Source organism: Armigeres subalbatus, chromosome 2 (genome assembly GCF_024139115.2).
Source record: "Armigeres subalbatus isolate Guangzhou_Male chromosome 2, GZ_Asu_2, whole genome shotgun sequence".
Lineage (NCBI taxonomy): Eukaryota > Metazoa > Arthropoda > Insecta > Diptera > Culicidae > Armigeres > Armigeres subalbatus.
In genome coordinates, this window is record NC_085140.1 from 108,333,011 (window position 1) to 108,360,629 (window position 27,619).

Sequence of the window (27,619 nt, forward strand, 5' to 3'; positions counted from 1 at the left end):
CACCCATTTTTAGGCACTTATTCTTAACCAATTTGCACGCATTCGACGCAGAATCTTGTCCCATTGTTTCCTATTGAAAATTGGCCATATTAGACTATAGGCTCAAAAGTTATGGTCAAAATGCTGTTTTTATAACACACGAGAAAGGCTCCATCACCGCTAAGTGGATTAATCTGGTTTTTTTTAAACAATTTTATTTGCTAATTATCTAATACATGGATTCATTATTTAGAGTAGGTGTTCCGTGTTTTCTTAACACTAGGTATCATCCTTATTTGCTATGTTCATACATTTTTAGTTATTATTAATACAACCCATTCGGCCGAAAACCATTTGGCCGAATGCCACTAGGGCGAACAAACCATTAGGCCGAAACCCATCTGGCCGAAAGTCATTTGACCGAAAGGGTCGTTTGGCCGAAAGGGTCATTTGGCCGAAAGGGTCGTTTGGCTCAATGGGTCATTAGGCCGAAAGGGTCATTTAGCCAAAATGGCCATTAGGCCGAAAGGGTCGTTTGGCCGAAAGGGTCATTTGGCCGAATGGGTCATTTGGCCGAAAGGGTCATTTGGCCGAAAGGGTCGTTTGGCCGAAAGAGTCATTTGGCCGAATAGGACATTTGAAAAGTGAGAAATTAGGAATGAGAAAAAACGTCTCACTTCTCACTCTTCATTTTTCACTTCTCGCTGTAAAAAGTGAGAAGCTTAAAGTTAGTAGTGAGACCTCTCTTTACTCACTTTGCGCTCCTCTTTTTTTTTACAGTGAGAAGTGAAAATTACCGTCACTTCTTAATTAAGATTGTAACATTTTTTTCCCAAGAGGGCAAATCGACGATTTACTCTCACGCTCTCTTATATAGATGAGAGCTTGAGAGTAAATCATCGATTTCCCCTCTTATGGGAAAAAAATGTTGCAAAAGGCAGTTTTTTTGAAAACTAAAGCGAAATACAACCAAATGAAGAATCCATCGGATATAATTATGTCTTCGCTATTGGATGATGTAGTTTTGAAACAAAAATACTTCCCCCATCCAGCTGGAGACTGCTTTTTCTCCTCGGTGGGTGGTTTTATTGCTGGGTGGTGGTACGAGCACGTGGCTGTGTTTCTCGTCAATGACTGAATGACGGTAATTTGAGCCTTAATAGGAATTTGTACCAAATAAAAAAGATCAGAGTGGAGTAAAAGAACATACTATAGTGATGTAATATTGCACACTACATAATCAAACGAATAAGAATAAATTTCAACAAATATTGCTTTTGAATCATCTTCTACTCAAATATTAGGTATATAAATATGCTGTGTTCTAAAACAATTATTATGTGACAGAGATTCTTTGTTTCTAATGATTTGGGCTTACTTGTCATCGGCTAAGAAGGCTGAGCTACATCAAAGGTCGTAACGCAATAAATGAAAAAAAAAAACTTTCTGCGCTCTACGAATGTAATGTAATACGATTATCTTACTAAGTAAAAGTGTTATTCAAAGATTCGAAAGGTGTTATGTATTATTAAAGGTATATGTGAATGGTCAAAGTTCAAAGAGAGTAGCGTAGTATAAAAGACATTTCAATCTATCTAAAGAGTTGATATTGCAACCAGTCATAAAATTCGGCTTACTCCCAAGTACATACGAAGAGATATGTAGGTGTCTGTGCAGTTGTTTTTCTTAACTGTTAAAGCTTCATTTCCGTGAACTCCTAATTTTGATTTCTGTCATTGCAGGGCCATCGTCATAAGTAGGTATATGTGCTTGTAAATGTTTCCTAAGGAAAGTCACTATCAAAAATATTGACCTTGCAGGTGACTGTCATCCGAGCGTCGAATACTGAATTTGTTCAATCTATTGCACATCAATGATGAAGAGGAATGTTACGAATGTGATGATCTTTCTTAACTAGAATTGGATCGATAGGGACAAGAGTCCGTTAAGTGGTCAAACTAAAGTATACGGTGGAATAATTCCGAAGCTCGATTTAATGTCAAGTGTGACGATTGTACAGTTATAGTAAAGTCTTTTTAGAAAGTTTAACACATAATACGAAGGGAACAAAATAAGGGACCAACAACTAGACCCGCCCTTCTGAGGCAAGAGATGCATGGCGTGGGATTAGGATTGGCGACGGAGGACCCGACGAGTTGCGGCTGTCGATATGCCCCAATCCTACTCCTCCTCCGGTGGGCGCCGAAGTGGACAACTCGACAGGGGGTCCATGAATGAGGGTGCTAGTGCGAACCAGTCGTCCCCGTTCATTCTCCTGGAAACGTTCCATAATTTTGGCTACTATCATCGACGGCGGAATGTGAGGATTTCCTGAGGGGAAGCACAACCACGATTAGACGCAAATATATGGAAACATGTAAGATTAGAATTAGTAATCGGTAAATGTGTTAGAATAAATCACACAAGATGCAAATATTAGTGTTTGAAACATATGTGGAATGAAACGTGCAAGAAAACAATATTACTTTTTTTTATATGGTGGAATGAAACGTGCAAAAAAAAAAAATTATTTTTTTTAATATTAAAAAAGGCCTACTTCGCTTAAAAAAAAATGTCCTATCGAGATATGCAAACAAATATCTTGCTTTGTTTAATAAGAGCAAAAGGCACGAAGCATAGCATCGGATTTTTCAGTAAATATATCAATAGTGACAACTGCTCCCTATTAACTGTACCACTAAACTGGCAGAGCATTAATTATTATGAATAAGCAAAAAAAAAAACAAGAACTCAGGAAAATATCAAACATACTTTTCTATTGAGTTTGCATCACAAAATATATTCATATTATTAAATATAAACATGCATTGAAAACTCTAACACGTGCAAAAAGTAAAATTTAAACAGCACTCATATAAGTATCTAAAAGGAAAATAATCAAATCTATAACTATTCGGTGTAAACATGCACCATATTAGAAAACAATCCTTTACCGTTGCTAATAAGTGGCTATAACATTGTGCCTTGAATGATAAAGGGTGATGTTATTTTCGGGAAAAGCCTATGTTCTTCTGATATAATTAGCGCCATCGGTCGACCCTACATTATATGTAGTTTTACATCGGTCTCTGCTGAAAGCGTTGCAGAATGTGCAACTTCTCATAATCACCTAGTGTTAAGGAAGTTTCAAGTTGAAAGGAAGGAATGGTGACGCGAATGAAAATTTTCGAAGGATGGATGAAAAGAGAAAAGAAATGACACTTTAGTAAGATTATTACCACCAGATGTGCTCATTATGAAGCGGTGAACTTTTGCCCCGAAATAATTAGTTACCATTAGCTTTGATGAATGACCCACGTTGGACACGAACTAAACAAAGCGAAGAACTTACCAACCAATCCACGATATCCAAGTACGCTATTCTCATGTATGTGCATCGACAGTTGCTGTTGGCGCAGAAAGGCTTCCGTGTCCACTCCCCGAACTTGAGATGGTTTGAGGAATCTGCAAAACCATAACAAGAACACACGTTGTTGTCATTCGTAACAAGAAACGCTATGCTCAATCTACCTCTTCGGAATTTTCGACAGAACATCGGTGCTGTGGGGTGCTGGTCCGAAGCCCAAATTCAACAGTATTCGTTCCGGGTCCGGTTTGCGGGCATTCAGCAGGCTCTCCACGCTGGAGCATCGGCTCGAGTCGGACTGCAGCGAGCTTTCCTTCATGAGCATGGCGCTTCGGCGGCGGGGCGACTCCGACAGGGAGTTCTCCTGCTGAATGCTGACCTTACTGGATGTCCGCGGAATCGGGCTAACGGGCACGGACCGCGCCAGAATGTTGCTGGTGCTGTTGTTAATACTGGAACTGGTATTGAGCGACGACGGGTTGGGGCAGCTGTTGTTGCACTCGCTGATGACGAAGTTGTCGTCGTCGTTCATTTCGCTGAAACTGCGGCCAATGTCCAGCAGATTGTAGCGCTTGTTGTTGGCGCGGGGGTTCTCGCTGGAGCTGCGGCCAATTTTCCCGATGCCCATCCGATGGAACGTTTTCGGTGGGTTCAGGTAGGTGTCGTATCCCTGAGTTGCCATGTCCAGGTTTTCCTTTTCCTCATCCTCGCTGGCGGCGTCCGGTAGGTCTTCGTCTTTTGGGAACGATTCATCGAACGAAAACTCGTAAATGTCTCCAGTGCTGAGCTTGCTGCTTGCCTGAATTTTTGGAGAAATATGTTTAATGAATATTGTGCATGTAATCTGAAAAAAGTAGAATTCACGATAAGATCGCAATATTTAGACACCTCTCAGAAAAAATCTCACTAAATGTGCGCCTATTGTCAATAAGAACCTCGTTGATGTAGGATATGCGTTTCCGGAATACCGTTCAAGCTGCCCAGGAGGCTGGACATGAACAAGCTTCTAATTATCATGGGAATATTTTGGCGCAGCTTAAGTCTGAGATACTGACGGAGCTGAAATCTGAAATCCAGACGAATTTTACCAAAAATCATGAATTCTAACTTGCTCACCCCGAAGGCAACGAACAGAGTCATACTGGAACCCCGGTTTACGAAGAAACGGCGCCTTTTCAGTATGACTAACGATTCTGTCCCAGTTACGAAACCTAATCTCCTGCTCGGAACCGGCAGCACTCTTTCGCCCTCATCAGAAATCAAGACAGTCCCTAAGCCCCAGCCTAAATTCTGGCTTTATTTGTCGCGGATTGCACCAGACGTTTCAGCTGATCAAATTGGCGAATTGACAAAAAAGCGTCTTGAAACCAATGACGTTCAAGTAGCTCGTTTGGTGCCTAAGGGAAGAGACATAAGTTCGCTATCTTTTGTCTCATTCAAAATTGGAATAAATGCCGAATTGATATCGAGAGCGCTTTTGAGTTCGACATGGCCTAAAGGAATTCTGTACCGAGAATTTTGCGACGACAACTCCAGAGAAAATTTTTGGCGACCAAATCCTCCACCTGCGACCAACGATCCGCTAGGCATTCCGGCGGAATCAGAAATGGTGGTAATCGAGTGATCCTAGCAACTTCCTTCAGCATTTCACCGGGACGCATTTTTGCCGCTAGTTTCATGGAAGACCCCAATCCCCTCAACACAGTCGAGCCCCTCCTGCCAGCGACCTGCAGCCGTCCCGGTCCTGTGTTTGAGACCGGAGAGGGGGTCCTCCAAAATCGTCCTTCAGGCAAGTACGCTCCTATTCAAAACATTTTGCTTCCTGAAAAAATCCTTGTTTCCAGTCGACTATCAACTGAACAACCGCCTTCAATTCTAACCGTTTCGACAACTGCACGCAAGCGTACTACAAGTTCTATGAAACAACTGTATCCTTTGGACACTGTATGCAATCACGTGAACCGCGAAATCTCTACGACCGAACCCACTGCTGTGTGCGAATCTATGGAGTCATCTGATAAAAGAAGTTGTCTTGGACAACTGAGCAATCAACAACCGTTATTCTGCTGTACATCGGGATGCACTCTTGCCCCTAGCTACGAGGAAGCCCCTATCTCTCTCATCGCAGTCGAGCCCCTCCCGCCAGCGACCATCAGCCATCCCGGTCCTGCGTTTGAGTTGAGAGACGGGGTCTTCCGAACTCCTCCTGCAGGCAAGTACGTCGTTATTACGAACAATTCCTTGCCTGAATCGATTATTGTTTCCAGTGGAACTTCGTCAAGCCAAATCAAGTCTGCTGCTAACGGAACACCGGGACGCTTCAGTGTCACAAGTCCTAAGGAAGCCCCTATTCCTCCCATCGCAGTCGAGCCCCTCCTGCCAGCGTCCAGCCACCGTCCCGGTCCTGCGCATGGGAAGGGAGACGGGGTCTTCCGAATTCCTATTACCGGCAAAGCAACAGCCCCCCGTCCGAAATCGCACGTTACTATGTACTATCAGAACGTTGGCGGAATGAATGGTCTAGTGGAAGATTATCGACTAGCGGTCATGGATCATTGTTACGATATCGTAGTTCTGACCGAAACTTGGCTAGACTCTCGCACAATTTCAAGCTATATTTTTGGAACTGGGTACGAGGTTTTTCGATGTGATCGAAACTCGAATAACAGCAGGAAATCGACAGGAAGTGGCATCATAATCGCTGTAAGTTCTAGGCTGAAGGCATCAGTAATCGAAGACGATTCGTTCAACACCGTGGAGCAGCTTTGGGTATCTTTTCAGCTCGGAGGCCGTAAACTATTTGTTTGTGCGGTGTACATTCCTCCAGACCGAACTCGAGACTTGGAACTCATCGACACGCACTGCCGATCAGTCTTCTTTGCGTCGGAAATAGCGTCTCCCAACGATGAAATCTCGCTTAACTTTTCAAAAGGACCTAAGTAACATTTTTTCATGAATTAATTTGAATAGCGCAATCAACAGAACAACATGAAATCTATTGATTGCAGTATTCAAATTAATTCATGAAAAAAATGTTACTTAGGACCTTTTGAAAAGTTAAGCGAGAAATCATCGTTCTGGGCGACTTCAACCTTGCAAGAGTCGCGTGGGTTCCAACTCACAACGGTTTCCTACGCCCTGATCAGGAGCATTCCTCGTTTCACCCGGGAGCTCTCAGGTTGCTGGATAATTACAGTACTGCAACGTTATCTCAAGTTAATTGCATCGTGAATGAGAATAATCGCTTGCTGGATCTGTGTTTCGTCGGCGTCCATTTATTTCCACTGCGCCCGTTCCTTTGGTCAAGGCTTCCCCTCACCATCCATCTCTTGTAATTGGAGTTGAGAATGATGACGTCCGTGACTATGTTGGTACTTCAACGGCTGTGTCATATGTTTTTCGCAAGGCGAATTATTGCAGTATTGCCGAAGTGCTGTCTAACTTGGATTGGCAGAGTAACCTCGACCCGGCCGATGCAAATATCGCTGCACAGACTTTTTCTCATGTCTTGGCATATGTCATTGACAGACATGTTCCAAAGAAGATTGCCCATACCGACTCTAAGGTTCCGTGGATGACAAATGACCTCCGTTCGTTGAAAAGGACAAAAAAAGGGCGTCCTGAAAAGGTTCACAAGGTTCCGCACTCTTCCATTATGCTAGGCTGAACAACGAATACAAACGGTTAAGTCGTTTCTATTTTAAACGTTACCAGCGGAGGATACAGCAACGGCTTAAAACCCATCCGAAATCCTTTTGGAACTACGTAAACGAGCAGCGCAAGGAAGTAGGTCACCCTTCGTCCATGGTCTACAATGGAGACATGGCCTCAACTCAACAAGAGATTTGTAACCTATTCTCGGCCAAGTTTGCTAGCGTGTTTGTCAATGAGCGCCTCTCCAATGACTCCATAACCAGCGCAGCGGTAATCTACCCTTAACGAATCAAACGCTAAACGCTGTCGATGTAAGTACCAGATGCCATAGCGAGAGCAGCCACGCGGCTAAAAACGTCGTACAAATCGGGACCTGACGGTGTTCCGTCGGTTTTCCTAAAAACGAACATTTACTGCCTTCTGGATCCACTTCATCGAATCTTCCAGCTCTCCCTGGTGTATTTCCGTCCTGTTGGAAGACAGCTGAAATGTTTCCTGTGTACAAAAAGGGAACCAAGCGCGATATAAATAATTATCGAGGAATCACGTCGCTATGCGCTGTATCGAAGTTGTTTGAGCTGGTCGTCATGGATTCTCTAAGTGGTCACTGTAAACATTATATCAGTACCGATCAACAAGGCTTTATGGAAAAACGTTCTACATGTACGAATCTACTGTGTCTTACATCATACGTTACAGACAGTATGCTTGCTTGTAATCAAACAGATGTAATTTATACGGATCTAACTGCAGCATTTGATAAGTTGAACCACAGTATTGCGATCGCCAAGCTTGACAGATTGGGAATTGGAGGCAGCCTACTTGCATGGTTTGGTTCGTACCTTACTAAGCGCCAGCTGACAGTTGCTCTAGGTGATTGTCGCTCGGAAAGCTTCTTTGCGATGTCTGGCATACCGCAGGGTAGTCATCTGGGACCGTTGATATTCCTTCTCTACTTCAACGACGTGCATCTAGTTCTAAAAGGACCGCGATTATCTTTTGCAGATGATCTTAAAATGTTTTTGCGCATATGATCAATGGCCGATTGTCACTTACTACAAGACCAGATCGATGCTTTCGCTCATTGGTGCGATCTAAATCGACTTGTAGTTAACCCGAAAAAGTGCTCGATCATAACTTTTTCTCGGAAGAAACAACCGATTACCTTCAACTACTGCCTGTTCGGAACGACTATTGAAAGAGTGCACTGTGTGAAAGATCTTGGTGTTCTATTGGACTCCAAACTGACATACTCGGATCACATTTCATATGTTGTTGATAAAGCATCTAGGTCTCTTGGATTTGTGATCAAAGTGACAAAGACTTTCACAGACATCTACTGTATGAAAACACTGTATTGCTCTCTCGTGCGATCTACGTTAGAATACTGCTCTGCGGTCTGGAGTTCAAACTATAATAATGGTGTCGAACGCATCGAATCCGTTCAACGTCGATTTATACGGTACGCACTCCGCAACCTTCCCTGGAGAGATCCGCTACGACTTCCTCGCTACGAGAGCCGTTGTCAGCTGATCAGCTTAGAACCTCTGTGTATCCGAAGGGATGTATCCAGAGCATTGTTTGATTTCCACTTGACACGAGATGTCCTCCGCCGGTTCTTCATATCATTTTTTACCGACCAGAACAATTGACGCACATAGACTATAGTTAATGTTTTTGTGATTGTATTGTATTTTAATCCTTCACCCAAAAAAATCTGCACGTTGTTTCCACCAAAGTACGTAGATATTTTCCACCTGAAATTCACGTAACTTTTACCTGATTCTTCGATAGAATTTTCATTTTACGTGAAAATCAGGTAAGTTCTACCTGAGTTTTGGATAGAATTCACCGGACACGTAAGTTTCACCTGAATTTATCTGAAGCATTTGCAGGTAAAATGTACCTGAAAATTCAGGTGGAAACAACGTTTATATTATTTGGAGTGTTGACAATGTTTTTAATGTAGTGATGTGATATTGTATTTATATATATATTTTTTAAACCATCATTGGGGCTGTATCAAGTCTGTTGATGTAATAAATAAAATAAATAAATAAATAAAGAATTGACTGCTTTTTTGTGAAAATCATTAGTAGCTTCTTGCGCGGTTTACCCATAGCAAACAAGTTAATCATTCTTACTGTGCAAGTGACTCAGTGACTCAATATTTCCAAAGATCAATACCGGTGCCGGAAACACTTCCTTACAGTCAGTTAGAAAAAAGGAATCAATATTAACAGGTGAACTTTAGTACCTAGGTATTCAGCAACCTTGTTCGCCTCTATGTCTCCACAAATATAACCGAATAAATCATTTGTTAGTCTGGCTGGGTCTGGAGTCGTGGTGACAGTCGTCCAATAACAGCGACAGTCACGTCGTATGTGATACAGGAACTTTAACATATCTAATCATTTACAATCTCCGGTCAGTCACGGAATACCTCAGTCTCTTTTAGTCACTACTTCTGAGTCACTTTCAGTCACTTTTGAGTAAAAAATAAAAATAAAACAATTTTTCAATTCGTACTAAAAATGACATAGGCGACTGTTTATAACATCAGGAATAAGGATAGACCATAGTATTGCTTAGTCGCTTCCATATAACGTAGCAGACGCAATTCAAATTCTATGATTTTTAACACCTGTTTGAATGTCCATGTTTACATACCTCCGGTTGCTGTTGTTCCTCTTCCACGATTATAGCTTCCACCAAAATCGGATCCAGCTCCTCTTTCTGTGGAATCAAACCTCCCATATTCGTCGTTTCCGCTTTCGATTGATCCCTTTGCCTGGCAACACTTTCCTTACCCGCTCCGAGCATGTTGCGAAGGTCGATAGTTTTGGTCTTCATCAGATTGTATTTTGCCTTGTTCATGCTCAGCTTGTCATAGAACTCGTTGATCTTAATCTTACCAAGGGAGGCCAGCGAGGCAACTTTGCGGGTTTCGTCTTCCGATACCGGATCAACCGCGTCCAGATCCAGATGACTTTCCGGCTCCTGAAGGTTGGTGTTACTGCGGCTGAACTTCTCCAGCAGCGACTTCTTCGAGAGCAAGCTCTTAATGGACATAGCCGAACCGGTATCACTTCGGTGCTCCACCAGGGGACTGACGGAGGACGGCACACACTCCTCATCGGAGATAGATCCGAGTCCATCGCCCCTAAGTACGTCTTCACTGCTCTCGCGGTCGAGCTCGGAGCCCGATTCGCCAGACTCAACCAGACCGGACGATTCCGCCACGTCATACGGATGGTGTGGCCCTGCTAGCTCAGCAGAGGATAATCCTGGATCTCCGCTGGGTCCTGCCCCGCCCGACACTGGTATCTGTATCGAGTCGACCCATTTCTGGACCGATGCGGGACTCTTCTTGCGCATCTCATCGACGATGTCGTTGAGCCAGTAGCGCACTCGGGATCGAACTGAAAGACACAATGACGAAACACGTGATTAGAAGCATTGCATTCGCAAAGCGATGATGCATATCGAAAAGAAAAATCTAACCAGCTGGAACCATATTCGGATCTGGATGGACTACCATTTTACGCCGACAACGTTTCTTTTCCAGCGAACTGAAGTATTCGATAAGGTTTTCCACCTCGATCCTATCGATCGTTGTATGCTCTATGAGCATGGTTCTGTTTAACAGTTGAAAGGTTCAAACAAAATACACGAAGGGACCGATTAACTGAATAATTGGATTTGTACTGAAGGATGATAGACCGGGAAGGAGGAATTCTAATTGTTGCAGTTCGTGCATTGCATTCGTTAAAAAAGTGATTGTGCTCTACGCGGAAAGAATTTAACTTGCTCCTATTTGGTGCTACTAACCCATTGAATAACAGATAAGGAGTGAGGTGAAAAACACAAATAAAATATTTGTTCAGATTTCATTGGCTGACAGGAAGATAAACATGCGATTGGAGCATGTTAAAGAGTACGACTGTAAATATTGCACTGTAGTTGCTATTTAATTTTTTTTTGTCTATCAGTTGGTGGCATTATATTGAGAATTGGAGTTCCAGGTCCAGAGCCCTGGTAATGGATGGTTATGATGCAGTTAAAAAACAATGCTGCATCATTTCTGCATTGAGGAGGATGCTGCTTTAGTATGATGTAGATAGAGCAGAACACATGTTGGATTTATAGTGATGGGGAAGAGTTGCGGTGAAAGACGACAATTGAGTATGTATGTATTGAAAATGAAAAACCAATGTGTCTACTACTGCTTGATCAGTATCTATTCTCCAAGGGAAGGCAAGACTGGTGTAGTAAAGTATGCATTCTCTAAAAGCACTCTTCAAATCCTCCTAAGAGCAACACAAAGTAAAGTGACCGAAAACGAACTTTTTATAAAATACTCGTAGCCCCATAGTGATATTATACCAATCGACTACGCTCGACGAACTGAGCAAATGTTCGTGTGTGTGTTTTCATACAAGGATTGAAGGCCATAGAAAATCTGCGCGACAGACACCTGAGCAGTGACCACCACACAATGCTCGAATGCGTGCAGGGCTGGGCTCTTGCCCATCCTGCTAAAATGTGCCTCCCGGAAGCACACACATAAGGTGTTTACCGGGCCCCTCCTTCGTCGATCCCCCCAGAACTCGGGATACAACAACTGCTAGGGGGGGAGGGGGGGTGCTCATTAGAGTGGGGCGCCATGGTATTTTTTCAAATCAATGGTTTTTCGAAGCTCTGAAGGGTCCTGAACAACTGTGCAGAATTTGGGACCGATTGGTTGCTCCCTCGCTTTCCGCATCACGTTTGAAGTTTGTATGGCAATTAGTATGGGAGAACGCATATTTTTGCATTTCTACTGCTAGAGGTTTCAGTTCATCGTGAACCAAGTGGCACATTGCGTTAAAGTATAACCCAAAGGATGCCGAAAAACTTTGCTGGAGAAAACGTGCCTTCTGGAACGTGCTGGAACGTCCACGAAAAAAGTTATAACGCTTCGAACATTGAGTGTTCAAACCATATGCAAAAAAAACGTCTATTCTGCCAGCACTGCCGTACTACGTAGATCAATAATTTAACTGAGTGTTATTTCAAAATAATTGATCTTATAGGGCTATTGAACAAATGGGAGCTATCCGGAAATATTCCACAAAGAAAAAAAAACGACAAGAAGGAAGATGAGTTTTGCCCTTCGATAACCATAGGTTGTCCGGTAGTGCTGGCAGAAACATTGATTTCTTGCATATGGTTTGAACAATCAATTTTCGAAACGTAATAACATGTTTTGTAGACCTTCCAGCTACGTACCTTCTTCGGCAAAGTCTTTCGGCATCTTCCAGACTATATGCTAAGGTATTGAGTCACGTGATTGATGATAAATTCTAGCCGTCTTTTTGTTGCAGAGGTGGTCTGACAGTTCCGGTGATGGATGACGCACTGGTGGTGCCCAGCATACCCAGATCATTCTGCACTGAATGAAGTGCTACTTGCAATGGATTGGGATTGCATCAATTCATTTGATAACGTCGACGATGCTGTGGACTTTTTCACCGACAGTATCGTTCATGCATTTGCTATCCATGTCCGATATCCGATTGTTGGACCTGCACGAAAGCAAGCGTGGTCCAACCACAGATTACGTACTAAAACGTTGCCGTTCCTATGCACTTCCTAGATACTGCAATTATCGTTCCACATACTTCATACAACAAGCAACAGTTCAATAGTGCCAGCAGTGTATACAGAAGTTATAATCAGTTTTTAATATTCCCGATACATTGGCCGCACACAGCAAATCTGCGTCTAAATCCCAAGCAATTCTGTACGTCCTACGTCAATGCAACTGAATGGTATTTCTGCTGACACTCCAGCTGACAAATGCGATCTCTTTGTTGCACAGATAGTCCTTCAACGATTTCTAAGCTTCGCTCTCTCTTGCCATTGAAGCATCTCGTGGCACTCCTTATGATGTATTGGACTTAAGGAAGATCCATTAATTACGTAACGCAAAAAATGGCTATTTTCAACCCGCCCCCTCTAATTATTATTATTTATTCAGACTAAGGCCGAAGTGGCCTGTGCGGTATATAAGAGTCTTCTCCATTCGGCTCGGTCCATGGCTACACGTCGCCAACCACGCAGTCTACGGAGGGTCCGCAAGTCATCTTTCAACTGATCGATCCACCTTGGCCGCTGCGCACCTCGCCTCCTTGTGCCCGTCGGATCGTTGTCGAGAACCATTTTTACCGGGTTCTTCTTATTCTTCTTCTTATTGGCATTATATCCCCACACTGGGGCTGAGCCGCATCGCAGCTTAGTGTTCATTTAGCACTTCCACAGTTATTAACTGCGAGGTTTCTAAGCCAAGTTATACTTTTATGCCCCAGATTTTCGCGGTGTGAACAATGTGTGTTCGTAGAGGACTAATGAGCGTTTTGTAGTTTGGTACGGCGCGGCGAACTCTATCGGAGCGTCTTGCGGAGTCCAAAGTACGTACGATTTCCAGCCACTATGCGTCTCCGAATTTCTCTGCTGGTATCATTTCCGGCAGTCACCAGTGAGCCCAAGTACACAAATTCTTCTACCACCTCGATTTCATCACCACCGATACAAACTCGCGGTGAGTGGCTCACTTTGTCTTCTCTTGAACCTCTTCCTATCATGTATTTCGTCTTCGACGTGTTGATGACTAGTCCGATCCGCTTGACTTCCCTCTTCAGTCTGATGTAGGCTTCCTCCATCTTCTCAAAGTTACGTGCCATAATATCTATGTCGCGACGAAGCCAAATAGTTGGACGGACTTATTGAAAATTGTACCGTGTACTCGTGTTAATCCCTGCTCTTCGTATTACCCCTTCCAAAGCGATGTTGAATAGCAGACACGAAAGACCATCACCTTGCCGTAACCCTCTGCGAGTTTCGAAGGGACTCGAGAATGCCCCTGAAACTCGAACTACGCACATCACCCGATCCATCGTCGCTTTGATCAACCGTGTCAGTTTATCCGGAAATCAGTGTTCGTGCATTAGCTGCCATAGCTGGTCCCGATCGATTGTATCATATGCGGCTTTGAAGTCGATGAATAGATGATGTGTGGACACGTTGTATTCGCGGCATTTCTGCAGTGCTTGGCGAATGGCGAACACCTGGTCCATGGTGGAGCGTTCGCCCATAAAACCCGCCTGGTACTACCCCACGAACTCCCTTACAATTGGTGCTAGTCGACGGCATAAAATTTGGGAGAGTACCTTGTAGGCGGCGTTCAGCAATGTTATTGCGCGGTAGTTGCTACAATCCAACTTGTCGCCTTTTTTGTAGATGGGACACACGACACCTTCCATCCACTCCTGCGGCAAAACTTCCTCCTCCCAAATCTTGGTAATGACCCAGTGCAGCGCTCTAGCCAGAGCCTCACCACCGTGTTTAAATAGCTCTCCTTGTAGTTGGTCAACCCCAGGGGCTTTGTTGTTCTTCAGCCAATCTCCTCCTGGATTTCCTGGAGATTCGGAGCCGGTAAAAGTATGTCCTGAGCGCGTTCTCCCAGGTCCATCACCATAACGCCATCTTCATCTGCCACATCGTCATCATCGTCATCGTAAGAAGGTTCCCGTTTATGTCCTTATACATATCAGGCTGTGTCACGTGGCCCTTACGTGAACGGTTCAACTTCTCATAGAATTTTCGTGTGTTATTAGCGCGGTCTCGATCGTCGATCGTCCTGCTCCTCCGGAAAATCGAGTTCTGTCTGTTCCGCGCTCGTTTATATCGTGCCTCGTTCGCCCTCGTGCGGTGTTGCAGCAATATCGCCCATGATGCATTCTTCTCTTCTACTAACTGCTCACATTCGCCGTCATACCAGTCGTTTCTCTAATCCGAGGGCACCGTGCCAAGTGCAGCGGTTGCGGTGCTACCAATGGCGGATCGAATATCTCTCCAGCCATCTTCAAGAGATGCTGCGCCTAGCTGCTCTTCCGTTGGGAGTGCCACTTCCAGCTGCTGCGCGTATTCTTGGGCTAGTCTACCGTCTTGTAGCCGCCCAATGTTAAGCCGCGGCGTCCGACTTCGACGCGTGTTGAACACCGTCGAGAGTTTTGAGCACAGGCATACTGCAACGAGGTAGTGGTCGGATTCAATATTCACACTGCGGTAAGTGCGGACGTTCGTGATGTCGGAGAAGAATTTACCGTCGATTAGAACGTGGTCAATTTGGTTTTCCGTTTCTTGGTTAGATGATCTCCGTTAGGTTAGGTAAGGTGACCGCCCCCCTCTAAGCGTTACCAAATTTATGGATGTTCCCTTAGACATCTTTCCCATCGGTGATGAAGATGTGTGCCGAGTGATCCGGAAACTGAAATTTTCGTTCTGTGCTGGACCGGAGGGGATACCCGCTGCTTTGCTGCGCCGGTTTCCGAGTGCTTTTATTAAACCGTCAGCAAAAATCTTCACTCGAAACAGTGGTTATGGTCGTTTCAGCATGATCCAGTTCGATATAAGTCTTCCAATTTTAACGGAGTGTTCCATTCCATGTTGATATTAATCTATCGCCAGCTACTCTACAGTGAGTTTTTACAGCATACTTTCGTGACACAAAAACCATAGATGGCTAGGTTCTACTCCATCTACGATGCAGTTCTGACAGTGTTTGCGTCACGACTCTGCTTACCGCATTCCACGTATCTCTATCGTGACACATTCGCTCTGCGATTTTGTCCACCCTTAGGACAGGCATTCCTCTATAGCTTCCGCAAACCTCGGGCTTCGTCAAAACACACCGGGCAGAATGACGATGACGCATGGCCACACTGGTGCAGCAGTGTCCGGACAGGAACGGAGTGAGGTGAAAGTTCAACTCTCCATGCTCCCTGTTCACCCACGTCGACACATTGGGAATGAGCCGGTGGGTCCGCCTTCCATTATCTGCATTATCCCACTCCTGCTGCACTTCACCATAGAGTCCAGTCTCACCGTCTCCCTCGCGTTTTTGGTACCTCTGCGTTGGTAGCACTCGATATCCTCTGCTAGGGTTATATAGATTGTAATTATTCCGGCGATCCCCAGTATCGCAGTTTTAGAGCCACGTTTGAAATCATATCCTCATCCGGAGCTATCTTCATCTTTCAACCACAGACAAACAGATAACTGCCAAATTAATTGGCAATGAGCTCCCGGAAGGCCGAGCTCTTGTTCCTGGGATCCTTCTTCATCTCGAACAGCAACTCCCCCTTCTGGGTACGCCTAGTTTTCACTCAAGTCCTTTGACTATCAAGGCGTCACCCTTGACCCTTTCCCAAGGAGACCGACGTTTTCTTTTTTCTTCAGTTCCTTCTTCTTTTCCACAGTCCCCTTCTGTTTCTTTCTTTTCTCTCGCTGGCTTTCAACAGTGTCCCAAACACCGTCTTTAACGTTTTTCTTCAGCACACCGGCACAATCCTGCATGTTCCGCTGCTTCTTCGAAACTTCCTGCTCTCTGCGCAAGTCCCTGACTCGATTCTCCATGCGAGTATTTCTGGGGCACTTTGGCGTATGTATGGCGTAAATAATCGACGATCTTTCTATGCCCTGAGAAAAACGTCCAACGATAGTAAAAGACGGTAACGGTGACAATACTTAAAAAAAGAGATAAACGAAAAATAGATCCTGACGCATCCTACATAGATACCAAAAAAACAGGAACTATTGCGCTAGCAATCGGACAAATAGAAAGTATTGTTTCCGGTTTCGTAACTCTTGTATTTATTCTGAAGTAGAGAAGGAGTTATAAAATCCCTTTGGGGAGAGAATACATATGTCGAATTAGTTTTATCGTTTTCACATGCTATAGTGTATAAGTGTTTGTTTTTAGGTTTTTCTTGGGCATGGATACATCATAGATATTCGTTAATAACAAAGCATGCTAACTACTTACGTTTAGTTTCTTTCTAGTGATAATTTGCCCGTACTAGTTCGCAACGATCCGTACTATTTTCGTAGTGAGTATATAATTACTGTGGAAGGCATGAGCTGTTAGGTTAAGTTTGCATGAATTCAATGTTCGATTTTACCTTCTTTTTGCATGTAGTTTAAGTATAAGTAATAATATAATCAACCGTGACACTGCCCTTATGAGTACTAAGCTAAATTTAAGTAGGATAATTAATTCACCTTTAGGAAAAACTTATTCAATTTTTAGTAATTTTAACACCTCACCTATGCTAATGCACTTTAACTTTCTGCTGACTCAACTGTGCTCTTTTTTTGCTACTTACGATTAGCTGCCTGTCACCCGTCGACCGGTGGGTGGTTGACAGTTAACGAGCCAGGGTCGGAGCTAAACTCATAGACAAGGGTGATGTTGAACGCAAAGGTGCGTCGCATCTCGCAGGGTTGTGACACTCCCCCTCGGTACGTCACTGTTGTTCAGCTGGCTTACCTCCTGTTGCACCGACGTCTAATACAGCAACCTTGACCGCTGGCCTTTCCATCAGTCCAGTTCCTGTTTGCACGGTTACACGACGGACCTGTCCGTCTTCGGCTTGATCGCTTCGATCACTCGTCCTCGTGGCCAACAATTCCTCGGAAGTTTCGCATCTACAATCAACGCTAGATCACCCTTTTGGATGGGTTTGATGGGCTGGAACCATTTTGTCCTACGCGTCAATGTGGGCAAATATTCGACCACCCATTTCTTCCAGAAGTTATCGGCGTACAGCTGGGCCATCTTCCACGATTGCTTTAGTACAGAAGGTTTGTTATCGAAAATGATCGGGGGCTTATTCCCATCAGCAGACCCTAACAGGAAGTGATTTGGTGTTAGAGGGGGTTCAGTGTCGGTATCTAATGGTATGTCAGTAAGCGGTCTTGAATTCAGAATCATCTCTATCTCCATCAGTGTGGAGCGAAGAATCTCATCCGATGGCAAACGCGGAAGGTCGAAATCTTTCATGGTGCGCTTGACAGACTGGATCAAACGCTCCCAACAGCCGCCAAAGTGCGGGGCGGCTGGTGGATTGAAGGTCCACTTGGTGACAGGACTGACGAACTCTATCTTAAGTTTCTCCTCGTCGACATGCTTGAGGGCTTCGCGCAGCTCCCGGAAGCTCCTATGAAGTTCGTACCTCGGTCGCTTATGAATTCCAGCGGCGGTCCTCTTCTTGCTATGAAGTTACGTAGAGCTAAGATACACGAATCGGTTGACAACGAATGTGCGATTTCGATGTGCACCTCTGGTCGTCATGCAGGTAAGCAGGACTCCCATCTTTTCTCAGTTCGTCTGCCAACTAGCACTAACATCGGCCCAAAATAGTCGACTCCAGTGTAAGAGAATGGTCGCTGGAAGGCTGCCAACCGGGCAGACGGAAGGTTTCCCATTGCTGGTGGCTGTGGATTTGCTTTAAAAATCTTGCATCGTTGGCATCTTCTACGGACTTGATCAAACTCTGATCTGAGACGGGCTATGTAATACTTTAATCGGATCTGATTCAACGCTGTATGGTGATTTTGATGTCTGTAAGTTGCGTGATAGTCGGCGATCACCAACTGAGTCACGTAGTTTTTCCTCGGAAGCAAGATCGGGTTTTTGGTGGCTTCATCAACCCAATCGCAGGCATTTATACGTCCTCGCATTCGCAAGACACCGTGCTCATCGATGATCGGATTCAGTTTGTGCAGCGGGCTGTTTCTCGGTAATGTGTGCTCCCATGAGTGTTCTGTTGAACTGTTGCGCAGCACCTGGATTTCACCTGGATAGGCCTGCTGTTGAACTGACCGGTAAATAATGTTCTCTGCTAGCTTCAGCTCTTCCTGCGTTAGTGGGCCGAGCTCGATGGAAGTCTTCCTGGCGCGCTTACGAAGATTCGATACGAAGCGATGAACATACGCAACCGACCTAAGTAGCCGTTTCCATTTTGAAAAGCGTTCGAAATTTACCAGTGGTTTTGTTACTGTGTGGTGAAGAATATTTGAACGAAGCTCCTCTACGGTTGCACCTTGATCTCCACTATAACCAGGCCATTCATTCTCAGGCTGCCGCAGAAAGTCCGGTCCATGGAACCAACGACTGCTAGGCTGAAGGTTCGGCATCCTTTGCCATTTCGTTCCCTCGTCCGCTACATTTGCTTTAGTTGGAAGCCATCTCCACTCATTCACCTGCGTTGTATCGAGAAGCTCGCTGACCCTGAAAGCCACGAATTGGCTGAAGCGTCGGTGATCTGAACGTAACCAGCATATCACGTCACGGGAGTCGGTCCAGAATACACGGCGAGAAATCTCCATACGGTGCGACTTGGTTATACAATCAGCAAATCGAGCCCCAATTACAGCCGCCTGAAGTTCAAGGCGAGGGATCGAGAGAAACTTCAAAGGAGCCACACGTGTTTTTGATCCAATAAGGGCACATTCCACTGTACCCTCTTCTTCGAACCTGAAGTATGATACGGCAGCTATTCCATTCTCGCTAGCATCACAGAATATGTGCAATTCTACCCTATTCGTCGACGCGGCGGACGTTATAACTCGGTAGCAACGAGGGATGCTGACTTGACGAACATTCGGCAGCGCTTCGATCCATGTGGTCCATTTCTCGACTAGCTTGCCACTGATCTCGTCGTCCCAACCGCACCCGGAGCGCCAAATTTCCTGCAGCAGGATCTTTAAGTAGATGAGAAAATTGGCGATGAGTCCCATCGGATCATATATTGCCATCAACGTCCTCAGAACTTCACGTTTTGTAGGTATTCTGGCACCAGAGAGTAGCTCCACATCGTGCTTAGGTGACAACTTGAACGTGAACGTATCGGTTGTGGTACCCCACCACATTCCAAGCACCTTTTCTGTGGCCATCTCTGCGGAAAAACTCATGTGCTTCTCCTTCGTGTGATTCTCGTTCAAGCTTTCGACGACGGCATTGGAGTTGGATAACCAGTTGCGAATTTCGAAGCCTGCCTGAAATTGTATGAATTGTACTTTCCTAACAAGCTTCACTGCTTCTTGTTCGGTTTCAACACTCGCTAGCATGTCGTCGACGTAATGTTCGTATTTGATGCATTCGACAGCTCTTGGATACTGCTTTTCGAATCTTTTGCCATTCAGATTCTTCACGTAATGTGCACAGCTCGGGGAGCACGCCGCTCCGAATGTCATAACCGCCACCGCGTACACTTCGGGTTCAATTTCTGGTTCTCCATTGTGCCACAGAATCATCTGACTTCGCTGGTCCTGTTTCTTCATCTGGACTTGAAAGAACATTTCCCGGATGTCCCCTACAATAGCGACACGAAACTCGCGGAATTTGTACAGAACGGTGAGCAACGATACCAACTGATCAGGTCCCGTAAGGAGAAAAGAATTTAGCGAAACACCGTTGACTTTCGCCGCTGCATCGAAGACAATCCGAAACTTTCCAGGTTTGTTAGGGTTTGTAACTGGGAAAATCGGAAGGTACCAATCGTTAGGGTGCTTCTCTGTTTTCTCCGCTGCCGAAAGCCGACGAATGTACCCCTTCTCTTCGTATTCGGACATCTTTGCTTGCATTGCTACAGCCAATTCTGGATCTTTCCGTAAACGCTTCTGCAGACATGCCAGTCGATTCATAGCCATCCCTCTGTTGCAGGGTAATATAATTTGGTCGTATCGCCACAATAAGCCGGTCTCGTATCGATTTCCTATCAAGCGAGTTTCAGTTGACAAAATTTGCATAGCACGCTCCTCATCTTTTGATGGTAGTGATTTAGATGCAGCAGAGACACCCAGCGACTCGATCGAAAAATACTCCTTCATGGCTGCATTCAGATCCTTGTCTTCCTCATTGACGCAGGCACAGATGTGGAAACTGTGATGGCCGCTGTAGCTGGAGATTATTGTTCCAGACTCTATAGAACAGGGACCATATACCATCCATCCCAGGCGAGTTTTTGAGGCCACCGGTTCATTCTCGCTTCCTTCTATGCTTCTCGACGCATGCCCAAGCCGACAGTTATCCATACCTATGAGGATTCGTGGGGAGATACTGTCATAGGATATTAATGGCAATCCTTCGAGGTAACTGTACTTAGTCGCTAATTGAGATATTGACACCGACTGCTTCGGGAGAGAGAGATCTCGGACTGTATGAACTTCCGAAAGCTCGAAAACGTCGTTCATGTCGGACACGCCAGAAATCTTAAGTGCTAGCATAACCGACTCATTTTCATGTCGCTTGTGACCGCCCGTCCAATCGAGACACAATGGATATGGCGTTCCTTTAAGGCCTAGCTCCTTTAGCAAACTATGCTCCATCAATGTTGACGACGATCCATCGTCGAGGAACGCGTACGTAGACACTTGCTTCCCCTTGCCGTAGATAGTCACCGGCACGTACCGGAATAGAACCTTTCTAGCCGTTTTCGTATGCGTATTGCAGCTCTGCGTCGTTGTCATTTCGATCGTCGGCTTCGCGGACTCAGTTGCCGTCGTGGGCTTACTGTACCGCTTGTCGTCGTGTGGAAGTCTATCATGCATGAATGTGCAGCCATTCCTCCCGCACGGTGTCTTCACTTGACAGGCGCCGAAATGTTTCCGTAAACACTTCCTACACAGCTTCTGCTCCTTAACCACTGACCAACGGGAACCGACGTCCATGTCGAGGAACTTCTGACACTTCTCTGGGCCGCCACAGTCACACTTGCAAACGGGACAGCATTTTGTAGAAAACGTGACATATGGCTTACTTTCAGAGTGAACGTTGATGTAGTTGTCTTCCCTTCGTCCGCGCTTCTCTTGTTTCGGAGCACTGAGAGATGGCAACGTGACAATGCTCGCTGCTTCGACCAATCTTCCCAACCAATCTCCAAACTCCGAAAGCGAAACCCTCGGCAATCCCTGTCGATGGTATGCCCAGTTCAACCTTATTGACGGTGGCAATCTCTCGGTCAGCTCCTGAAGAAGCGTCACATTGCACATGTACTCTTGCAGTCCTGAAGCAGTAATGGTAGCACATATGTTTTGAACTGCAACTCGAAATCATTCAATGACTGCAGTTTCTCCGCCTTCGGTGGCGGCATCTCCCGAATCTTGTTGACCATCGAATGAACAATGATCTCCGGCCTTCCAAAGAGGGTTTTCAGGGTTGCCAGTACTCCAGGTAAGTTCGCAGGATGCAACAGACGACAGCGCACCGCTTCCATAGCCTTCCCCTTCAGACTTCTTTGAAGCCGCAACATGTTCTCCTCGTCGCTATATCCACAGATCCTGGTAGAATTCTCGTAGCTTGCGAGGAAAAGCGGCCATTCTTCCGGGTTTCCAGAAAACAATGGAAGTTCTTTAGTAACAGCTTGGCGTGCTGAGATTTGACTTTGGCTTAGCGTAGGGCCACCGACGAAACTGCTAAAATTCGGCTGAAAGACAGTAGCTTGAGCATTCAATCCGGTACCTCTACCATTAGCCCCTGCATCAATCGACGTATGACGATGTAGCAATCTATTCCGTTCTTCAAAATGCTTCCTTTCTAATGCCTGCCTTCCTTCTAGCAACTTCAGCTCCTGTGCTAGAACATCATCGTCTTGACTTTCGTCGTGTACACTGATTCGTGGCAGTGGATTACCGGTTGAACTTGCTGTCGGTCCTGCTCCGAGTGTCAATTGCAGCTGTGGGTTTCCGTACGCAGCTACCGATGGTCCACCAAAGGCGCCTTGAAGAGGCAAATTGTCCAACGAACTTGCTGTCGCTCCTCCACCAATTGACAATTGCGTGGGCTGATCGCCAGACAATCCCTTTCTTGCTGTTCCAGTCTGCCGAAGTTGGTTTACCATTTGTTCCTGCACTCGGCGCTCCGAATCCTTCAGATCCTGTTCATATTTCTTCCGTTGATCTCTGAGCTCCTTCAGATGCTGGTCTTCCTTCTCCTTCATCATCCTCTCGAATTTCTTCTGCATCGCCGCTAGCTGTTTCTGTAGATACTCTTCCAGACTCGGATCCGTTGGTGCTCCGCTTGCTGACTTTGGTTTTACTCCTTTGCTTGCAATTTCAGATGTGGCTGTTCCGGTTGGAAGTTTATTCGACGCCTCCAGGCATTTCTTGCAGCACCACTCCACATCCTGAACACTCGAATCCACACTGACACACGCGAAATGATACCACTGTCCGCACTCATCACACGCTACCATACGGCTGTTATCTGGTTGCCGACATATCTCACAGCTCACTCCCGGCGGCGGATTTTGACTCGATGGGGAAGTTCCCCGCTTCTGACCGTCACCTCTTTTCGACATACTGACTGAAGCCCCCGATCTTAAACGGATTTTATAAAATATTGCGCTAGCAATCGGACAAATAGAAAGTATTGTTTCCGGTTTCGTAACTCTTGTATTTATTCTGAAGTAGAGAAGGAGTTATAAAATCCCTTTGGGGAGAGAATACATATGTCGAATTAGGTTTATCGTTTTCACATGCTATAGTGTATAAGTGTTTGTTTTTAGGTTTTTCTTGGGCATGGATACATCATAGATATTCGTTAATAACAAAGCATGCTAACTACTTACGTTTAGTTTCTTTCTAGTGATAATTTGCCCGTACTAGTTCGCAACGATCCGTACTATTTTCGTAGTGAGTATATAATTACTGTGGAAGGCATGAGCTGTTAGGTTAAGTTTGCATGAATTCAATGTTCGATTTTACCTTCTTTTTGCATGTAGTTTAAGTATAAGTAATAATATAATCAACCGTGACACTGCCCTTATGAGTACTAAGCTAAATTTAAGTAGGATAATTAATTCACCTTTAGGAAAAACTTATTCAATTTTTAGTAATTTTAACACCTCACCTATGCTAATGCACTTTAACTTTCTTCTGACTCAACTGTGCTCTTTTTTTGCTACTTACGATTAGCTGCCTGTCACCCGTCGACCGGTGGGTGGTTGACAGTTAACGAGCCAGGGTCGGAGCTAAACTCATAGACAAGGGTGATGTTGAACGCAAAGGTGCGTCGCATCTCGCAGGGTTGTGACAGGAACAAAACACCACACATGGTGACAGAACAGAACTAGTCTACATACAGTATCGAACGACAATGGCCAACGATGCATCAACTTTGCAGCCCCCGCGGAATGGTAGTCCGAAGCACTTTCTTCCCCCACAAGAATATCCAAAAGGCCACATGGAAATCACCTAATCAAGAAACGGAAAACCTAATCGACGGTAAATTCTTCTTCGATATCACGGACGTTCGCACTTACCGCAGTACGAATATTGAATCCGACCACTACCTCGTTGCAGTATGTCTGCGCTCAAAACTCTCGACGGTGTACAACACGCGTCGGAGTCGTCCGCCGCGTCCAAACATTGGGCGGCTACAAGACGGTAGACTAGCCCAAGACTACGCGCAGCAGCTGGAAGAAGCACTCCCAACGGAAGAGCAGCTAGGCGCAGCGTCTCTTGAAGATGGCTGGAGAGATATTCGATTCGCCAGTGGTAGCACCGCAACCGCTGCACTTGGCACGGTGCCCCCGGATCAGACAAACGACTGGTATGACGGCGAATGTAAGCAGTTAGTTGAGGAGAAGAATGCAGCATGGGCAAGATTGCTGCAATACCGCACGAGGGCGAACAGACAAAACTCCGCCAGCAGGAAGATCGAGACCGTGAAAAGACGGAGCAACTGTACCGCGCCAATAACGCACAAAAGTTCTATGAGAAGTTAAACCGTTCACGTAAGGGCCACGTGCCACAGCCCAATATGTGTATTGTGTAAGGACATAAACGGGAACCTTCTCACGAATGAGCTTGAGGTGATCCAAAGATGGCGGCAGCACTACGAGGAACACCTGAATGACGATGTGACAGACAACGGTATGGCAATGAACCTGGGAGCACGCGCGCAGGACATACGACCAGGTTACCATTTTTGCATTCGTATTATCATGAGGCTAGCACGATGATACTTTTATGCCCAAGGAAGTCGAGACAATTTCCAATCCGAAAATTGCCTAGACCGGCACTGGGAATCGAACTCAGCCACCCTCAGCATGGTCTTGCTTTGTAGCCGTGCGTCTTGCCGCACGGCTAAGGAGGGACCCTAGACCCTGGCTAGAGCGCTGCACTGGGTAATTGCCAAGGTTTGGGAGGATGAGGTTCTGCAGCAGGAGTGGAGAGAAGGCGTCGTAATACTGACCAAGTGGATGAAAGTTTAGGTTATGTAGCAGACATAGTCGTGGGAGAGTTTGCCCTGATGCTTGATGGTGAAGAAGTTGTTGGAGCAAAAGATAGGAAAGTCTGACAATCTGCGGGTCAGAATGCAAGGGACTGTCAGAGTGTGTCAACTGATAGCTGAACGTTGAAACATAGTCTTGTTTCATTTCCGTGCTTTCGCTTGGTGGAGGGAAATCCAACTTGCAATCAAAAAATACAAGACATTATCTCAATAGAATGTCATTAATTAAAGTATCCTGCCCCTCTAGAAGACAATTTGAAGACAAAACCCATTGCATTGGGGGCGACAATGGGTCATCGCTCTCACCAGCAGTCTGGAGATCTAATAACAAAATCTCAAAAAGGTCCTTTATTATTTAGTTATCTCGCCCTCAGATGCATTCGATGTGTTCTCCAAGCATTCTAAGTACCATTTGACTCATTGTCACCCCCGACGACGGTAATTATATGCTTATTATATGACTTGCAGTCAATGGAAAGTATTTTAATACAAAATTGTTATCATAATAAAATAAATAAAGGAAAGGGCGACAGGGACCGTGTCCAGGAACTTAATAAGATAAACATGCTAGATTTTTTTGTTCAGTACCTAATCGTTTTGAATATGACTAATAAATCGCTCTTATAATAAATGTTATTGCCGGATCAAGTAATGCATGTAAAAATATTCGAAAACAGATGACATAGAAGTGCACACAATTAAAAAAAGTAGTCTATTAATTAACATCAATAAAAATGTTTACTGGGACACCACATTACACAAGTCGCAGAAGATAGATAGTAAGAGGAAATCAAAACATTGAATATAAAAAAAATGTGTAAACAGCAAACACCTAATCGATCGCCACACGATCATCACATGGAAGGCAAATGTGCAGCGACCGACTACTGTTGGGGCGATATAGAGATAGAAGGATTCCATCGGCGTGAAAAGAGCGTGGAGCGCAGAGCAGAGGTGATATAGGTATGATGATTGGTGAAGCAAGAAAAAAACATATATATTATAATTCGATGCCACAACACACACCGATCACGAGCGAAAGTGCACTGTGAGGTTCAAAACAGAACGTCAACGTTCGAGAACTTATGAACGAACCATTTCCTGAACCGGTGATGCCAGGTCCAGCCGTTCCATTGGACGGATGTGCAATATTGTCGCATTCCTGTTCGTTGCCGGTCGGGCGGTTCTCCTGGTCGGGCTCATCGACTTGCATTGCTTCGAGGACAGCAGTCAGGGGAGCAAAGACAATGATAGGAAAATGTTTGAGAGCTTCAATCTGATCAGAGCTTAATACATGCACATTAGTGTGTTCCGAAATTGGGATATTTTAAAGATGATTTTGAGCTATGATTTTTCAACTGAAGGATGTTTCCTCTTGAAAATGTTTTTTTACTCTTGCCCGAACCTTTATTCTTATACGCCATAATTCTCATAAACCCATTATTCGGGACACTCTAGTGTACCTACATTTTTTATATGCGTTTACCGTCCTGTAAACAGGTTTCATATTACAACTTTAGAAAACCCGCTTGAATCGAAACGAACAACGAGAGCTGTGTTTATGTCTTCTCGTTCCGAGCACGTATTGATCATTGTTCTATTTTTTTATACTACACCAATGTCCTCCAAAAATCTTGTAGAGAGTACATTGGAAGTCGGGCACTGTGTACTACTAAATAACTTGTAGTGCTACGTAATGCCCTCTCTTGGTACGTTCAAGGTTGGAGGTGCGTAATTTATCATCATCGGGTGAGATGGAGGTTGTCAACAAAATAATGATTGTCCCTCAGCAGATGATTGACCTCATAGGTGACACTTTTTCCGAACCTTGCTATTTTTTGACGATGGCGTTGAATTTACCTGCAGGAGCTGTTGTTGAATATTCCCTCACCAGCCACTTCCTGGTGCAGATTTACTGCTTTAGGGAACTCGTACTATAGGTTCAGGGAACAAACGATACGAGAAATACGAATCACTCCAATTTTGTGTAGCACTTCACTCGAGTTTCATGAGAATTGTATTTAGATTGTCTCAAACTGAAAAACTAGAACCGAAAATACAATAATTTTTATACAAAATTGACGAATTCACATGAAAACATGGAATGGAAAGCGATTGAAAAAATATTTGCCACTCTTGGTCGTAAAGCAGCCACTGATCTGCAATGCACTTTAGTGATGAGCAGAATGCATTTTTTATGAAGTGACACAACAAAAACAAAACTCGATTTGACAGAATGACAGAACGATACGGCGCCCATGTGGTCGATTTTACAAGCGTTGCCAGGTATGCAAAATTCAATGAATATATACTATCTCGCTTAACTTTTCAAAAGGTCCTAAGTAACATTTTTTTCATGAATTAATTTGAATAGCGCAATCAACAGAACAACATGAAAGCTTTTGATTGCAGTACTCAAATTAATTCATGAAAAAAATGTTACTTAGGACCTTTTGAAAAGTTAAGCGAGCTATATAGTTTGGGTTTTTCAGGCACGA

The 27,619-nt window shown here is 44.7% G+C and overlaps 1 protein-coding gene across 4 annotated transcripts; it reads right to left on the reverse strand.

Annotated features, from left to right (window-relative positions):
• Positions 1 to 1,475: 1,475 nt before the first annotated feature.
• LOC134210637 (uncharacterized) lies at positions 1,476 to 27,312 on the reverse strand. 4 transcript variants are annotated; one of them, XR_009978843.1, is made up of 6 exons: positions 10,505 to 10,754; positions 9,671 to 10,422; positions 3,511 to 4,145; positions 3,332 to 3,444; positions 2,934 to 3,109; positions 2,170 to 2,310 (listed from the first exon to the last, which is right to left on the reverse strand). XR_009978843.1 is itself a non-coding variant. In XM_062686789.1 (5 exons), exons 2-5 carry the CDS (start codon positions 10,376 to 10,378, stop codon positions 2,066 to 2,068), a joined length of 1,701 nt encoding a protein of 566 aa, XP_062542773.1. In that variant the 5' UTR covers positions 10,379 to 10,422; positions 26,982 to 27,312; the 3' UTR covers positions 1,476 to 2,065. The 4 variants fall into 4 exon arrangements, 3 of the variants coding, with proteins under 3 accessions (XP_062542773.1, XP_062542772.1, XP_062542771.1); XM_062686789.1 differs by lacking the exons at positions 2,934 to 3,109; positions 10,505 to 10,754 and adding an exon at positions 26,982 to 27,312 and having other exon boundaries at positions 1,476 to 2,310; XM_062686788.1 differs by lacking the exons at positions 2,934 to 3,109; positions 10,505 to 10,754 and adding an exon at positions 26,217 to 26,349 and having other exon boundaries at positions 1,476 to 2,310.
• Between the last annotated feature and the right edge of the window lie 307 nt (positions 27,313 to 27,619).

Excerpts from the sequence above, each read along its gene's own strand:
- LOC134210637 (XM_062686787.1), bottom strand. The coding sequence starts at position 10,634 with ATGCTCATAGAGCATACAACGATCGATAGGATCGAGGTGGAAAACCTT. Across the intron at positions 3,445-3,510 it reads CTGTCGAAAATTCCGAAGAG|ATTCCTCAAACCATCTCAAG; the intron begins GTAGATTGAGCA and ends ATGGTTTTGCAG. Across the intron at positions 2,311-3,331 it reads TGGATATCGTGGATTGGTTG|GAAATCCTCACATTCCGCCG; the intron begins GTAAGTTCTTCG and ends GCTTCCCCTCAG.